Here is a 17,505-nt window from a genome sequence, read left to right as displayed (position 1 = left end):
AGGATTTGTCAGAAACTGTAAAAGATACTATGGTGGGATTTCCTGTTCCCTCTGGTCTTGACATTCTATGTCATTAGCCATTCAGGTGGATCTGCGTTTACGTGAACGCAAAACTACACGAGAGATGTTGCCACCTGTTGAACAAATGTCTGAACCTATGCAATGTGATAGAGTTTTGTCTAGGGTGCAACGTCTGGAGTTCAGAAGGCGTAATAAGCTGTGTTTTTTTTGTGGAGATGCCTCGCATATTATTTCTGTCTGCCCTAAACGAGAGAAACGTTGTGCACACACGTTTTCTGTGGGTGGTGTTCAACCTAAGTTTCTTCTGGCAATCACTCTGATCTGCTCCCTGTCCACATTTTCCGCCAAGGCTTTTGTGGATTCAGGAGCCGCTCTGAACCTGATGGACTTGGATTTTGCTAAACGTTGTGGATTTCCTATGACACCGCTGCGGACGCCTATCCCTTTGAGGGGTATTGATGCTACTCCTTTGGCGAAGAATAAACCTCAGTTTTGGACCCAGGTGGTAATGCGGGTTGCCCCGGACCATCAAGAAAATTGCAGATTTTTGGTGTTGCATAATTTGCATGATACCATTGTTCTGGGGTTTCCCTGGTTGCAAATCCATAATCCAGTTCTGGATTGGAAATCTTTGTCTGTGGTGAGTTGGGGTTGTCGGTGTGCCCTTAGTGATGCTCCTGTTTTCTCCACCTCTCCCCAGTCGCATGATGTTCCTGAGTATTTGGCTGACTTTTATGATGTATTTAGTGAGAATGAGTCTGCGTTTTTGCCTCCTCATAGGAGTTATGACTGTGCAATTGAGCTGAACCTGGGGTGTAAATTCCCCAAGGGTCGGCTTTTCAATTTATCTGTACCCAAGCACGAGGCTATGCGATCCTATATTAAGGAGGCATTGGAGAAGGGTCATATTAGACCATCCTCTTCACCCTTAGGTGCTGGTTTTTTTTTGTGGCTAAAAAGGATCGTTCATTAAGGCCTTGTATTGACTATCGTGCCCTCAACAAAATTACTGTTAAATATCAGTATCCGTTACCCCTGATTTCGGATCTATTCTCCAGAGTTAAAGGTGCTTGCTGGTTTACCAAGCTTGACCTCAGAGGGGCGTATAATGTTATTCGCATTAAGCATGGGGATGAATGGAAGACGGCGTTTAATACTCCGGAGGGACATTTTGAGTACCTGGTGATGCCTTTTGGGCTCACTAATGCCCCTTCTGTCTTCCAGTGCTTCATGAACGATATATTCCGAGACTTTGTGGATAAATTTTTGAATATCTATATGGATGATATTTTGATCTTCTCCAAGAATTGGGACTCTCATGTGGAACATGTTCGGACTGTGTTCCGGATTTTGAGGGAGAATTCCCTGTATGTCAAGGGATCAAAATGCCTTTTTGGGGTACAGAGGGTTTCATTTTTGGGATTTATTTTGTCTCCGTCAACTATTGAAATGGACCCGGCCAAGGTACAGGCCATTTATGATTGGGTTCAGCCCACTTCTTTGAAGGCCCTCCAGAAGTTTTTGGGTTTTGCTAATTTTTATCGGAAATTTATAGCTAATTTTTCTGGTATTGCCAAGCCATTGACGGATTTGACTAGGAAGGGTGCTGATGTGCTGAATTGGTCTCCGGAGGCTGTTTCTTCCTTTCAGAAGCTGAAGCGAAGGTTCACTTCTGCTCCGGTTTTGCGGCAACCTGATGTCTCACTCCCGTTTCAGGTGGAGGTGGACGCTTATGAGATTGGTGCAGGAGCGGTGTTGTCCCAAAAAGATCCTGTGACATCTAAAATGAATCCTTGTGCTTTCTTTTCCCGAAAGTTCTCCCCATCCGAACGTAACTATGATGTGGGGAATCGGGAACTGTTGGCCATGAAATGGGCATTTGAGGAGTGGAGACATTGGTTGGAGGGAGCCAAACACCAAGTCGTGGTCCTTACTGACCACAAGAATTTGATTTACCTGGAGTCGGCCAAGCGCTTGAATCCTAGACAGGCTAGGTGGGCCTTGTTTTTCACACGTTTTGATTTTGCGGTCTCTTTTCTTCCGGGCACTAAGAATGTCAAGGCAGACGCCCTCTCTAGGAGTTTCCTTGCTGATTCTCCTGTTGTGACTAAGCCTGCTACCATCTTAGGTGAAGGGGTAGTTCTTTCTGCCATCTCGCCCGATTTGAGACTTGCTCTGGAAGAGTTTCAGGAGGACAAACCTGAGCGTTGTCCCAGTGGAAAGTTGTATGTTCCTGACCAGTGGAGGAAGAGAGTGATGTCTGAAGTTCATTGCTCTGCATTGGCTGGTCATCCAGGTATTTTTGGTACTAGAGATCTGGTGAGTCGGTCTTTTTGGTGGCCCGCCTTGTCTTGTGATGTCAGGAATTTTGTGCAGTCCTGTGGAACTTGCTCCCGGTCTAAACCTTGTTCTCGCTCTAGTGGCTTGTTGATGCCTTTGCCGGTGCCCAGGAGGCCATGGACCCATATTTCAACGGATTTTATCTCTGATATGCCTGTCTCTCAGAGAATGACTGTTATTTGGGTGATTTGTGATAGATTCTCTAAGATGGTCCATCTTGTACCACTCCCTAAGTTGCCATCTTCCTCTGAGTTGGTGCCCTTGTTTTTGCAACAGGTGGTTCGCTTGCACGGGATTCCTGAGAACATTGTATCTGACAGAGGAGTTCAGTTTGTGTCTAGATTTTGGAGGACTTTCTGTTCCAAGCTGGGAATTCAGCTGTCCTTCTCCTCTGCGTTTCACCCTCAGACCAATGGGCAGACGGAGAGAACAAACCAGACTTTGGAGTCGTATTTGAGATGTTTTATTTCTGCCGATCAGGATGATTGGGTTTCATTTTTGCCCTTGGCCGAATTTGCTTTAAATAATAGAGCTAGTTCTGCCACTTTGATGTCACCTTTTTTTTTGTAACTTTGGTTTTCACCCTTGATTTTCTTCAGGGCAGGTGGAGCCTTCTGCCTGCCCAGGTGTTGACACTGTGGTGGAGAGAATGCACCAGATCTGGGACCAAATAGTGGATAAGTTGTCTCTCTCCCAGGAAAAGGCCCAGCGGTTTTCCAACCGGCGTAGGACCGTTGGTCCCCAGTTTAAGGTGGGTGATATGGTTTGGTTGTCATCAAAAAATATCGCTATGAAGGTGGCTTCTCCTAAGTTTAAGCCTAGATTTATTGGACCTTACAAGATTTTGGAGATTATTAATCCGGTCTCTTTTCGGTTGGCTCTTCCTGTCACATTTAAAATTCATAATGTGTTTCATAAGTCCTTGTTGAAGAGGTTTGTTGAACCAGTAGTTCCTGTGGTGGCACCTCCTGACCCTATATTAGTTGAAGGTAACATGGAATATGAGGTAGAGAAGATACTGGATTCCCGTCTGGCTAGACGGAGACTCCAGTATTTGGTTAAGTGGAAGGGTTATGGTCAGGAGGATAATTCCTGGGTCTCTGCCTCTGATATTCATGCCGAAAGATTGGTGCGTGCCTTTCATCGGGCTCACCCGGATCGCCCTGGTGGCATGGATGAGGGTTCGGTGACCCCTCCTCAAGGGGGAGGTACTGTTGTGAGTTCATTTTTCCCTTCACCATTGAGGTCTGGTGAACTCCCTCCTCTGGTGAAGGAAGGTAGTGAGACTGATTACCAAACACCTGGGCAGCTAGATGATAACTGGGTGGCTGGAATTGAGGACTGGATATAAGGCTGCCGACGCCCTTCTTCCTGGCTGGTGATTTTCCTGCTGGATTCTTGGAGACCAGTCTGATTCCTGCGTCTCAAAGCTAAGTTTTTCTGCTCTGCTTTGTACTCTTCAGTTTTGTTTTTGTTTTGCCTTGTTTTTTGGGAGCTCTGCCATCCCCGGCCGGGGGTGAGCTGAATTCCATTTTTGTCTCTGATCTGTTGATCTTTTGCTCTGTCTTCAGAATATACCTGAGTGCTGATATAGTCTTTTGAAGCCTAGCGACTTCAGGGCCTGTTTTTCCTATCAGTCGGTTGGCTCATTTTGATAGGGTTTTTGCGGATGGCAGACAGCAGCTTTCCTATCCTGTCCTATGTAGTTAGCTTGGGCCCCATCATTTGCTCAACCTATCTTTCTATCTGTGTTAGTGTTTTCATCTTGCTTCACCGTCATTATATGTTGGGGGCTGCCTATTGCTTTGGGGTCTGCTCTGGGGCAGTTTAGTTTTTCCCCCTTTCTGTCTTTAGGCTATGTAGCTCTCCGGCTGTGATCGAGGGGTCTAGGGCACCGTAGGAACCCCCACGGCTACTGCTAGTTGTTGTGGATAGGTTCAGGGGTCTGCAATCCGATAGCTGCCAACCTCTCTGGTTTTTCTGGACTTAGCTGGTATTTTGTTTTTTCCTCCTTCGGTGACTCATCATAACAGTTAGGGTTGGAATTAGGGTTAGGGTTGGAATTAGGGTTAGGGTTAGAATTAGGGTTAGGGTTAGAACTAGGTTTAGGGTTGGAAATAGGGTTAGGGTTGGAATTAGGGATAGGGTTAGGGGTGTGTTGCAGTTAGGGTTATGGTTAGGGTTTGGATTAGGGTTAGGGGTGTGTTGGGGTTAGGGGTGTGTTGGGGTTAGGGTTGGAGTTAGAACTGAGGGGTTTCCACTGTTTAGGCACATCAGGGGGTCTCCAAACGCGACATGGTGCAACCATTGATTCCAGCCAATTTTGCGTTCAAAAAGTCAAACGGTGCTCCCTCCCTTCCAAGCCCCGACGTGTGCCCAAACAGTGGTTTACCCCAACATATGGGGTATCAGCGTACTCAGGAAAAATTGCAGAACAACTTTGGTGGTCTAATTTCTCCTGTTACCCTTGGGAAAATAAAAAATTGGGGGCTAAAAAATTATTTTTGTGGGAAAAAAATGATTTTTTTATTTTCACGTCCCTGCATTATAAACTTCTGTGAAGCACTTGAGGGTTCAAAGTGCTCACCAGACATCTAGATAAGTTCCTTGGAAGGTCTAGTTTCCAAAATGGGGTCACTTGTGGGGGGTTTCTACTGTTTAGGCACATCAGGGGCTCTGCAAATGTAACGACGACCGCAAACCTTTCCATCAAAGTCTGCATTTCAAAACTTCACTACTTCCATTTTGAGCCCTTACGTGCACCCAAACAATGGTTTCCCCCCACATATGGGGTATCAGCGTACTCAGGACAAACTGGACAACAACTTTTGGGGTCCAATTTCTCCTGGTACCCTTGTGAAAATAAAAATTTGCGAGCTAAAAAATAATTTTTTGAGGAAAAAAAATCATTTTTTATTTTCACAGCTTTGCATTATAAACTTCTGTTTAGCACTTGGGGGTTCAAAGTGCTCACCACACATCTAGATAAGTTCCTTTGGGGGTCTAGTTTCCAAAATGGGGTCACTTGTGGGGGGTTTCCACAGTTTAGGTACATCAGGGGCTCTGCAAATGTAACATGACGCCCGCAGACCATTCCATCAAAGTCAGCATTTCATAATGTCACTACTTCCCTTCCGAGCCCTGATGTGTGACTAAACAGTGGTCCCCACCCACATATGGGGTACCAGCGTACTCAGGACAAACTGGACAACAACTTTTGGGGTCCAATTTATCCTGTTACCCTTGTGGAAAAAAAATTGCTGGCTAAAAATCATTTTTTTTGAGGAAAAAAATGATTTTTTTATTTTCACAGCTCTGCGTTATAAACTTCTGTGAAGCACTTGGGGGTTCAAGATGCTCACCACACATCTAGATAAGTTCCTTGGGGGATCTAGTTTCCAATATGGGGTCATTTGTGGGGGGTTTCCACAGTTTAGGTACATCAGGGGCTCTGCAAATGTAACATGATGCCCGCAGACCATTCCATCAAAGTCAGCATTTCAAAATGTCACTACTTCTCTTCCGAGCCCCGACGTGTGCCCAAACAGTGGTCCCCCCACATATGGGGTACCAGCATACTCAGGACAAACTGGACAACTTTTGGGGTCCAGTTTCTCCTGGTACCCTTGTGAAAATAAAATATTGTGCACAAAAAAATAATTTTTTGAGGAAAAAAAATATTTTTTATTTTCACGGCACTGCGTTATTAACTTTTGTGAAGCACTTGGGGATTCAAAGTGCTCACTATGCATCTAGCTAAGTTCCTTAGGGGGTCTAGTTTCCAAAATGGGGTCATTTGTGGGGGTGCTCCAATGTTTAGGCACACAGGGGCTCTCCAAACACGACATGGTGTCAGCTAACCATTAGAGGTAATTTTCATTTCAAAAAGTCAAATGGTTCTCCTTCCCTTCTGAGCCCTGCCATGCGCCCAAACAGTGGTTTCCCCCCACTTATGGGGTGTCGGTGTACTCAGGACAAACTGGACAACAACTTTTGTGGTCCAATTTCTCCTGTTACCCTTGTGAAAATAAAAAATAGCGTGCTAAAAAATCATTTTTGAGGAAAAAAAATGATTTTTTATTTTCACTGCTCTGCGTTATAAACTTCTGTGAAGCACCTGGGGGTTCAAAGTGCTCACTACACATCTACATAAGTTCCATAAGGGGTCTAGTTTCCAAAATGGTATCACTTGTGGGGGTTTTTCACTGTTTAGGCACACAGGGGCTCTCCAAACGCGACATGGTGTCCGATAACGATTGGAGCTAATTTTCCATTCAAAAAGTCAAATAGCGCTCCTTCCCTTCCGGACCCTGCCGTGCGCCCAAACAGTGGTTTATGACCACATATGAGGTATCTGCGCACTCAGGAGAAATTGGCCAACAAATTTTAGCATCCATTTTATCCTGTTGCCCATGTGAAAACTGAGGCTAAAAGAAAATTTTTGTGAAAAAAAATGATGAATGCTCATCGTCACACAATAAGAGAAAAAAGAATGGATCTACCTGTGGCAAAACATTTCTGTATCCCTGATCACAGCAGCATGGATATGAAATTACTGGTATTGAAAGGTAACTTCACATCTCAGAGAGAGAGACGAGTTTGGGAGTACAAATTTATGACGAACTTTGACACTCTCAGTGCTGGAATGAATGTGTCGCATGGATTTATGTCTTTTTACATCAATTAAGGAATTTCCTTTTAAAACCTTGCGGGGCAACACAGAACTAGACCCCAATCAGAGGACCATAAAACATCCAGACTCCTTATCTATGAACTGGTCCAATGTTTATATTTATGTTTCTCCCTCTCCCATATTGATAGTTCTGCTTCACGTCACTTGTCTTATCTATTGCATTTTTTCTAGGCTGTATTGTGCATAAATATGTGACTTCAGATTTTGTATTAGTCTAGCCTGATGAAGAGACCTGAGTAGTCTCGAAAGCTTGCAATGTATTACCATCTTTTCAGTTAGCCATTAAAAGGTATCAACTACTGAGGACTCTCAATCCTGAATATTTGTGAAAAAAAAGTACTTTTTCTTTTACCGATCAATTTGTAAAGCACCTGGGGGTTCAAAGTGATCACTTTGCATGTAGATAAGTTCCTTGGGGGGTCTAGTTTCCAAAATGGGGTTACTTGTGGGGGAGCTCCAATGTTTAGGCGCACAGGGGCTCTCCAAATGCGACATGGCAACTGCTAATTATTCCAGCATGTTTTCCATTCAAAAAGTCAAATGGCGCTCCTTCCCTTCTGAGCCCTGCCGTGCACCCAAACAGTGGTTTATGACCACATATGAGGTATCGATGTACTCAGGAGAAATTGCCCAACAAATTTTAGGATCCATTTTATCCTGTTGCCCATGTGAAAATGAAAAAAATTGATGCTAAAAGAAAATTTTTGTTGGAAAAATTAAAATGTCCATTTTTTCTTTCCACGTTGCTTTAGTTCCTGTGAAACATCTGAAGGGTTAATAATCTTCTTGAATGTAGTTTTGAGTAGCTTGATGGGTGCAGTTTTTAGAATGGTGTCACTTTTGGGTATTTTCTGCCATATAGACCCCTCAAAGTGACTTCAAATGTGAGGTAAAAAAAATGGTTTTGTAAAATTTGTTGTAAAAATGAGAAATCACTGGTCAACTTTTAACCCTTATAACTTCCTAACAAAAATAAAATTTGTTTCCAAAATTGTGCTGATGAAAAGTAGACATGTGGGAAATGTTATTTAGTAACCACTTTGTTTCACATAACTCTCTGGTTTAACAGAATAAAAATTCAAAATTTGAAAATTGCGAAATATTCTAAATTTTTTGCCAAATTTCTGATTTTTTCACAAATAAACACAAAAATTATCGACCTAAATTTACCACTAACATGAAGCCCAATATGTCACGAAAAAAAAATCTCAGAATCGCTAGGATCCGTTGAAGAGTTCCTGAGTTATTACCTCATAAAGGGACACTGGTCAGAATTGCAAAAAATGGCCTGGTCATTAAGGTCAAAATAGGCTTGGTCATGAAGGGGTTAAATATGAGTGTCTGAATACTTATGAACATGTGATATTTCAGTTTTTCTTTTTTCATAAATTTGCAAAAATTTCTACTTTTCTGTTTTTTTTCAGTCAAGATGGGGTGCAGAGTGTACAGTAATGAGAAAAAAATGAACTTTTTTGAATTTACCAAATGGCTGCAATGAAATAAAGTGAAAAATTTAAAGGGGTCTGAATACTTTCCGTACCTACTGAACATTACATTACTTGTCCTGTACTGAGTTACATCCTGTATTACACTGTAGAGCTGCACCCACTATTCTGCTGGTGCAGTTTCGACGCTGCGTCGAACGCAACATGTTGCATTTTGTTGCGGTCGGCGCAGCATCAAAACGACGCAAGCGAAGGCATCCGTATACATCAGCATGGTCTGCGTACCCAATGTTAAAGATAGGTACGCAGGCAGACTTAGGTGGAGCTGAATGGAAGAGGAGCGGCAGTGGGTGGGGCTTAACGGAGGAAGTATGCAGCCCTCCGCAGCTCTGCCCAACGCAAGTGTGAAACCAGCCTAACATGCTCTCGTAGTGTTCAGTCACTGAATAATGGGGTGCTGTATGTATGCAGCACTAACATGGACTGATCTGTGCAGGAAGGAGAATGGGAGTTATTGTCCAGTGCTTTGTTCTTTGTGTCAGAATAATGTGAATATTTTTGCAGCACTATCTTTCTATGTGATTTGCCGCTGTAACGTGTGAGCACTCAGTCCCGGCCCCCGGTAATGCCCCCCCCCAGCAGGGACGCACCTGCAGTATCAGCTGCCCAATACCCCTTTGTCCAGGCCCTGCACAGTATTGAGATATACAGTATGTGAGGTCAGCTCTTCTTATCCACATTGTAGCCGCTCTACTTGTCATTTATACAATTTTATTTTCATACATGAAATCACAACATATTACAGAATCCCGGTCACGTCGATTACCCGGTCGGAGGATGATTCAACCAGAACACAAATTTAGCTGTACAGCAGCAATATTGGGATTGTGGTCCTAACAGGGTGAGATTGTCTTTGTATATCAATAAAGATTTGTGGCTTTTTATTGTGTGAGTGATCCTTGGGATTAGTATGCATCTTTTCTTAGGTTTGTGGTCTCTGGTCAAAGCATACTCCAAGTGATCCTTGACATTTGGGGTGGTGCCCTTTCCTATGTTTAGCTAACAGGGTGAGATTAGGACGAAAGGGGCGTCTAGACCAATATATGATTGGGCTGAATTACACATTATCTTGAAGGGATAGTCCAAGATATGTCATATAGGTAGGATCAGTTGGAGGGACAGAAGGGCTGTAACTCTTGCATTGCTGACCTCTTTTGCTGAACTGGGATCTGCTGCCACCTGCAGCAGGCGCAGAAAATCCCTAGAGGCCAAATTCTATATTATTACCCTAGGACTCATCAGCTCACTTTTTCTGTTTTGTTTTGTGTCACTCCACTGCAGGGATATTCACGTTTGTTTCTTCTGGAGCACGGTATGAGATATTTCTGCTTTTAGACTATTTCTTTCTAGTCTTCTTTGAGGGCGTGCATTTTCTCCACCATACTCTGCCAATCACAGCTCGGTAGTGTTTCTGTCTTGGACGCTGCTACAGCATTTGAGATACAGATGGATGAAAGCACAAATTCCCGTGGAAGACTCTGGAGAGACACCCAGTTGGTCCTTAAAACAGAGATTTCACATAGTGCGCTCAGAAGAAATAAATGTGTATATCTTTGCAATGGAACGACGCAGCGCAAAACGGAAAAGAGCAGTAGAATCAGAGAAGTAAATGGAACTCAATTCTCTTTAGCATGTCACAGGCCTTCTTTAGTATCAGTGGGACTACAACAATTCCAGGATCTTGTTCTGCCAGCCGACACCCCTTTCTGCTACACATCAAGGTCTGCCCCATGAAAATTGGTGCTTTTAGTAGCTCTGTGTTTGCTGCCTAGTGTAAGAGCAGCATATTAACCCCATGTTGTCACCACCACAAGTCATTGGGCCATCTTATGCTGGACCTAATTACACATCAAGTCAATTCTGTGTCTGAGACCTCAAAAAAATAAATAAAAGTTATATACAGTGTCACAATCACATTGTGCTAATGCTGAATTTATGTCTCATTATTCCTCATAAACGTGTGAATTATATACAGATAACGGGGGATTTTGTTATGAGACCACCAGCCTCATGTCCTCTCCTTCTTCACCATGTGAGAGACGAGACCTTATAGGTAATGTCATTATAGTCTCTGTCCTGTCACTCCGATTGGTCGTTTTCTTCTGAGGTGTCGCTTTCTGGAGACTGGTTTCTGACTTTTTTGTTCTTACTGAGAGATTTCTTGGAGGCTGACAAGAAAAACATTGCGGTGTCACCATAAATCACTGTTTTCATTCAGTTGAAATGTACATTGTTTTCTACTCACTGCAATACCTATTCTGTCCACTGGGGTTCCCTAGAGCATTGTTTGCCAGGCACAGCGCCATACATTTGATAATGGTTGTGCCTGGTATTACAACTAGGAGCAGCTCAGTCCTGTACTGTCCTGCAATACCAGGCACAGCCACTGTCAAACCTATGGTGCTGTACTTGATAATAAGGAAAACATGGTGGTGCAGACCCCTGGAGCAGCTGATATTGATGGCAAATCCTGAACACAGTAATTCCAAAAGGAGGAAAAAAGAGTACTAAAGATCAGCTGCACTTCCTTAATTTTAACAATATGGAGCAAAACATAAAAGCCTAAATAGGCCAAATAGAAACAATGCAAAATGCGCACAGGAGTCCCACTGCTGAGACGTGCATTAATGGTCACATTGGGAACTTGAATCACAGTTAAAAATGGTGCGACATCGGAAATGACCTTTCAAACTATGGTTTCTCTGAAATTCTGAAGCTTTTCAGAGAAAAACATAACTAGCAGCATTTGTGCAGCCAGGCTCTGATTTATGGTGCCCGTGGGTGACAGGTTCCCTTTAAATCATTGGCTGCTGCCCATGAATATGCCAAGTTCTCTAGAGTTAGAAACACTCACTCTTCACTCCAGCCACTTGCTGGATCCCCCAAATATGTGACTTTTCATAATTTACCCAGAAAGTCCTACAAGGAATATTGATTTTGTACATCAGACGACCCGTTCGAAAATCGAAAATGGTTTTACATGCAATATTTTTATATTACAGTTTTTTTGGTCATGATACTGTATGAAAATATGGTGTTTGATTTTTGTGTAATCTCATGTTTCTAAACTGTTACCTGGAGGCAGTCTCTTCTTCCACCGGGCTTTATCTGGGTTTCTCTCATTGGCGTTACTCTTTCTCAGCCCATCTCCTAGGGTTTGTTCTGGCCTTTCCACTTCTCCCTGTTAGAGAGACATATTTGAGATTTACCTGCATGATCGCACACACACAGACACCGCACATGCCCATAATCACACACTACATATATAGTTTATGCATAGCGTGGTCACTCGGATGCACACGGAGGTAGTCCATGAAACACTGCACCTTTAAGGGTGCTCTTGGTTTATTTAGTACAGCAGAAACCAAGGTTTTAAGCACAAAAAATAAACACGGCTCTCTGGGCAAAACAAAACGGTAGCACTTTGTGCAGTCTTTGCACTAATGAGGGTCATCCCACTCAAGGTCTTTGCACAAGCACTATGTGCACACACTTTCCTGGAGTGGTGTCTCTCCAGGCCCACACTGAACACCCAAAGCCCTTGCCTTCAGCCATTTAAAGGGAATCTCACCTACTTTTGGCGGGCTATTTAAATGAGGTCGGTCCGGTACGATGGGCGGTGTTTCCGATCTTTGCCGCCTCCCCACCTTGGCTGCCATCCGCAGTTTTTTCATGAATAGGAGTAGGTGTCCGCCATTTTTTGGGCGTGCGCTAAGCATTCTTGGCTCGTGCACGCGCAGTATGCTTTGCCCAACTGCGGGCAAAGCCTGACTGCGCATGCGCCGGTTAACTAAGCCCCGGAAGTATTTTGCTGTGTTCCAGGGCCTAGTTAACCGGCGCATGCGCAGTAAGGCTTTTCGGCTTTGCCTGCAGTTGGGCAAAGCATACTGCGCGTGGGCGAGCCAAGAATGCTTAGCGCACGCGCGAAAAATGGCAGACACCTTCTCCTATTCATGAAAAAATTGCGGCCGGCGGCCAAGGATGGGGAGGCGGCAAAGATCGGAAACACCGCCCATCGGACCGGACCGACCTCATTTAAATAGCCCACCAAAAGTAGGTGACAGATTCCCTTTAAGCCCAGACCATGTGACTCCTCTATCCTGTGACTGATCACATGATCCTCTCATCACACAGGTCTTGTTAGGACTCTTCAGGTGGAGATACCTGCTCTATGGAGGTCCACTAAAACCAGCCCATAACATAACTCTCATTCATACTCTCAACACGTAGTGTGCTGGAGGAAACTACTCTGGTTTTACATCACACATCTCCCTCCATCACTTCACCAGTGACTGTCACAATAGACATACATAACCCCCCCAAGTATCCCAGACTTAATGAGACAGTCCCTCCCGATCCCAATGAGTCCCGAGAAGTCTCTAGAGCTGGAGACATACGGGGACTAGACGAACTGCAATAATTATATGCCTCATGTTTGAGAGGAGACATAATCAGTGCTGATTGTCAAATCTATGGACATAGTGAGGAAATCCTAGCAGAAAGGTGAGAATATTGCACAGGTGAGGATAGTTGTGGTTTACCCTTATGGAGGGACTGTATATAGGAGAATGTGGCAGGTTTGTCTGGTGATGCATGTGGCTGCACTGTATATGGGGCATGTTGAAGGCACTTGACAATGTGATACATTTTGCTGCCCTGTATATGGGGACATAAGATGGGCACTCTGGCGATGCATGTCGCTGCACTGTATATGAAGACATTTTGCAACTACTTTGATGCATGTGTCTTAACTGTGTAAGTGATCCATGTGACAGGCATTTTGTATAGCGATGCATGTGGCTGCACCACATATGGGGGCATTTGGCAGACAACTTGGGTGATGCATGTGACCATACTGTACATGGTTGCCATGTTGCAGGTACATATGGTGATCTATGTGGGTTCACTCTATAATGGGGCATGCTGCAGGTACTTTTTATGTTGATACATGTGCTGCACTGTATATGGGGGGCAGGTTACAGGCATTTAGGTGGGAAGTATACACACATTACATAGACCACATTTTATGTCTTGCGCCCAGACCTCACTGTCTGATGTGTCAGATTCTCCATCCTGGTCTTGTTGTGGGGAGCCCCTGTCGCTCCTTGGTTCTTCATCCTCATCTAACGAGACATTACAGTAACGTTACATAATGCATATACAATACAGTCTGCAGAGATTTACAGAGAAACAGGAACCAAGCGTTGTGTGGACAGTACAGCAAGGTCCTCCACCAATTGCTTTTTTGGTTTCCATTAGCTGCTTTCCCCTTCACTGCACTCACCTGAGTCTCGGGGTCTTTTATGCCCCTTTGTTACTCTCTTTGCAGTAGATAATTCTCTATCTTCTTTTGAGACTAGATTACAGTCCTAAAGAGAAGCACAAAAAGGCCATATAAATATCTGCTTTTTTTTTTACTTTTCATGAACAGCGCCACTTTTGCCCGTGGTCAAGTCAGGTATTGCAGTTCAGCCCCATTCACGAATACTGCAATATAAGTGATGTGGTCCCAGGGGCAATGAGGGGAAGACTATGAACCCTAGGCTGTGGTTACTGCCTCTACGCACCCTGTGGCTATACAACTATTAGGCTAATCTGAACAGGCATTTTAGCTCTTTGGAGGAAGGAGAAAGGAAGAGAGTAGCCGTTTAAAGGCACATTCACCTCCAGCTCCACCCATTTACATCCTATGACATCAGACCGCCAGCCTCGATAGACACAGTTTGATTTGCCAAAATATATGTTAGAGCTGAACAGGCTTTTCTCATATTTGGATGTGTGCCTGCCACACCATTATTTTTCCGGTAAGGTGATCTGTAAAACCACGCCACTTTTATCTATCGGCTATGTTTCCTATTGCACGATCTGCTATACCAGATGCAACCATAGTCAAGAGTGGTGCTGTTTTGGGGAAAACAGTAGGCCTCAAATTTTGGTTTCATGAGAATGCATATGGGCCTTCTCTCTAGGTGGAAATACTCGATATGTGTTAACTTACAATCACTTTATCTTTTGTGTCTTCATCCGTATCATGTTCCCCCTTTGCCTGCGATGCGGTATCTTCCAGCCCAGTTCCATGTATGCGGTCAGAACACGATGCCCTGATGGGAGGGGAGGCATTCTGTCTGGCCGTTGGGCTCGGCGTATGCCCTCCATAGCTATGCCGTTGCTCTTTCTTGATGACATTTCGATGGGTTTGTTGAATTTTTTTGGTGTCTGAGAGGTCAAGTGGTTTGTCTGGAGCTTCTTCTTGTTCCTCGGCTCTCATCTCGACTTCGGCCCACTTGGACTCTTTCTCTTCCCAATCTTGTGCCCCCTCTTGGCTATTTATATGCTTGCTGTTTCTCAAGTGCGCACTTAAAACCTGTATCAGGGACATCTCCTTGTCTTCTTGAATTTCCCTTCGTAGACATTTTGGGACGTCTCCTCTTGAATTCGGTATCCTAAGCCCTTGGCTTTGCTTGGTTAATAAGTAGTGAAGTTTCTCTCTTTGGGTTGCTTGGTTTATTCTGTTCTTCAGTCCTTGCTCTCTGACATATAACATGGCTCCTTGTAGCTCCGCCATTGCCATCTTTTCTTCCCAATTATCCTCAGGTCGTCTCCTCTCTAAAGGAGTCTCCCGATGTTTGTCTGAGAATATATAAGCGGCCCCTTCATTCTGCAACCCGGGGCTACGTTCTGCCAGATGCTTCTGGATATAGTGTTGTTTTAAGAGGGCGAATTGTTCTTCTGACAGAACATGTTTTAAAGGTTCAAACGGGAAATGGGGTCCACACGGTTCAATCGGGGGCTCCTTGGTGGGTCTACGATGGGATAAACAAGATGCAGTCATCATGAATGAATCTATAAAAAATCTTATTGCATGGGATCGAGCATTAGGCCTCTTTCACACATCAGTGTCTCCGGTACGTGTAGTGACAGTTTTCTCACGTACTGGAGACACTGACACACGTAGACCCATTCAAATGAATGGGTCTATGCAGATGTAAGCGTGTTTTCACACGAAACAAACAATCATGTACAGCATGTACAATAAAATTGTGTTATTAAAAACTGCAGCTCAACACGCAAAAAACAAACTTCACAGCTCCATCAATGAAGAAATAAAAAAGTTATAAATCTCTGGATATTGGGACACAAACCAATTTTCCAATTTTATTTTTACACAGTTCAGAATTTTTTAAAGCCACTAAAAAATAAAATAAAAAATAAGAGTTTGGCATCATTATAATCATGCTGATCTAAAGAATCATAATAAATCATCATCACTAACTTTTAATGCTCAATGAACTCCATGGAAAAGGAACTTAAAAAACCTGTACAGAATTACATTTTCTTTTTATCCCACTTAGATTTTTTTTTTCTTCAGATTTTTAGTACTGTGAAGGGTTAATACTAAAATCAGAGCTGAAGTTTCGTTTTATCCATTCTCTGTAAGGTTTCGTTTCTCCGTTTTTGTTGTTGCAAGATAAATTTTTATAATTGGCATGGGCTGTCATGAAACCAGACTGTTCCCATCTGTATAAGATAAAGGAGGCGGGGGTGTAAAACTCTGAAGAATATGCCATTATACTACTTTCTACGCTATCTAGGTACGGACATATATGTAGTTTCCGGTTTTCTTGCAATATTATTGGCTTATAAAGTGAAATGATGCTACTGGTACTTGAGAACCTTGCATAATTAAGCAAAAGATTAAAAAAGATGTGACTAAAATAAAGGGGCTTAGTGATCTGCCTCGATCCTCCCGTACAGAGACCCCAGTCTCCGTGTGGTCATTTGAGTTGCTAGCAACACTGGAATAATTTGGAAATCACTGGCTCAACCGTGAAGGGTTAATTTAGCCCTCCCAAAATAGCTACCCCGACAGTGGCGCGCAACGTGGGGCCCCCGGACAGGGACGCCTCTGCCCCCGGAGGACAACAAGACAAAGGACCCTCGGAGCGGACACAGGTGTTGGAAAATTGGGACTGATCACCCCCCCACGACCACGGTAAGTTGGCAGTTATACTGTTCAGACTGACCGTTGGTGTGGTTTTCCTGTGCTTGTTGCTGCAAAGAGGATCTGAGGTTTGTCCCCTGGTGGGGTGATTCATGGGTCGAATCATATAGAGGTGTAATCCCGTTGGGGGTCCAGTGCTTGAACCGTACCTCATAAGGGACAGACACCCCGGATTGACCAGTAATTGTGACTCTCTTTATAGTCAAAATATCCTGAATTCCTGTCATTGTTAGTTATCAGGCGTGGTCATGTGATCGAAGACTGGGTAGGATACGTAACTCAGGTATATATAGAAAGATATATATAACCAGAGGTGTCCGGAGGGATAGTCTGAGACGCCCTCCTCCTTTCACTGAGTACCGCGAATTTTGGGCTTCCCAGAGGGGGTTGACCCTGTGGAACAAACGGAGACGGCTGCTCCAGTATTGTGCACAATTTGTCAGGATATTTAGCTCTAAAGGAGAGAATTATGTTTCTGTGGAAGAAAAAGAAAAGTTTGGAATTGTGTGAAGGATCAGATACTGTTAGTCTTATGATTCAAAGATGAGGAAAGAAATCTGTCAGGAATGCAGGAAAAATATTTTCGATTCTGGGATTTCCTAAGGGTTGTAGCCTACGCTATGGAATGAAGGAGTTAAAAAAAAAATAAATAAATAAAGGGAGATTGACTGATGATGGATTACTTGAAGGCGCAGAGGAATTCCGTGGCTTGGCACATGAATTGTATAATGAAGGTTATGTGGACATTGAACAGCAAGTGAATTCTGATTGTTTCTGTTACTGTTATGTTGAAGAAGGAAAAATTGGCTATTATGACAGGGACGGGATGATTTGTGGTTCAAGAAAGTGACTGTGGTATGAGAATGTGATTGATTAAAGAAGGAACTAAGATCCAGACAATGTGTCAGGCAGTCGGATAGTTAAAAGTGATGATTTGAAACAAG

At 43.7% G+C, this 17,505-nt stretch overlaps 1 protein-coding gene across 3 annotated transcripts in view; it reads right to left on the bottom strand.

Moving 5' to 3' along the window:
* Window positions 1-9,253: 9,253 nt before the first annotated feature.
* Window positions 9,254-17,505, bottom strand: part of RBBP8NL (RBBP8 N-terminal like) — a 36,930-nt gene continuing 28,678 nt past the window's right edge. For all 3 annotated transcript variants that reach the window (XM_073580939.1, XM_073580938.1, XM_073580940.1), the window contains 5 exons: window positions 14,558-15,362; window positions 13,844-13,928; window positions 13,603-13,682; window positions 11,635-11,740; window positions 9,254-10,727 (listed from right to left, as the gene is read on the bottom strand). In XM_073580939.1, coding sequence (XP_073437040.1) covers window positions 10,639-10,727; window positions 11,635-11,740; window positions 13,603-13,682; window positions 13,844-13,928; window positions 14,558-15,362 — 1,165 coding nt within the window. In that variant the 3' untranslated portion in view covers window positions 9,254-10,638. The remainder of the gene's footprint in view (window positions 10,728-11,634; window positions 11,741-13,602; window positions 13,683-13,843; window positions 13,929-14,557; window positions 15,363-17,505) is intronic.

Source organism: Dendrobates tinctorius, unplaced genomic scaffold, assembly GCF_039654945.1.
Source record: "Dendrobates tinctorius isolate UK_male_01 unplaced genomic scaffold, ASM3965494v1 ptg000065l, whole genome shotgun sequence".
NCBI lineage: Eukaryota > Metazoa > Chordata > Amphibia > Anura > Dendrobatidae > Dendrobates > Dendrobates tinctorius.
This window is presented reverse-complemented; position numbering and strand designations above follow the sequence as displayed.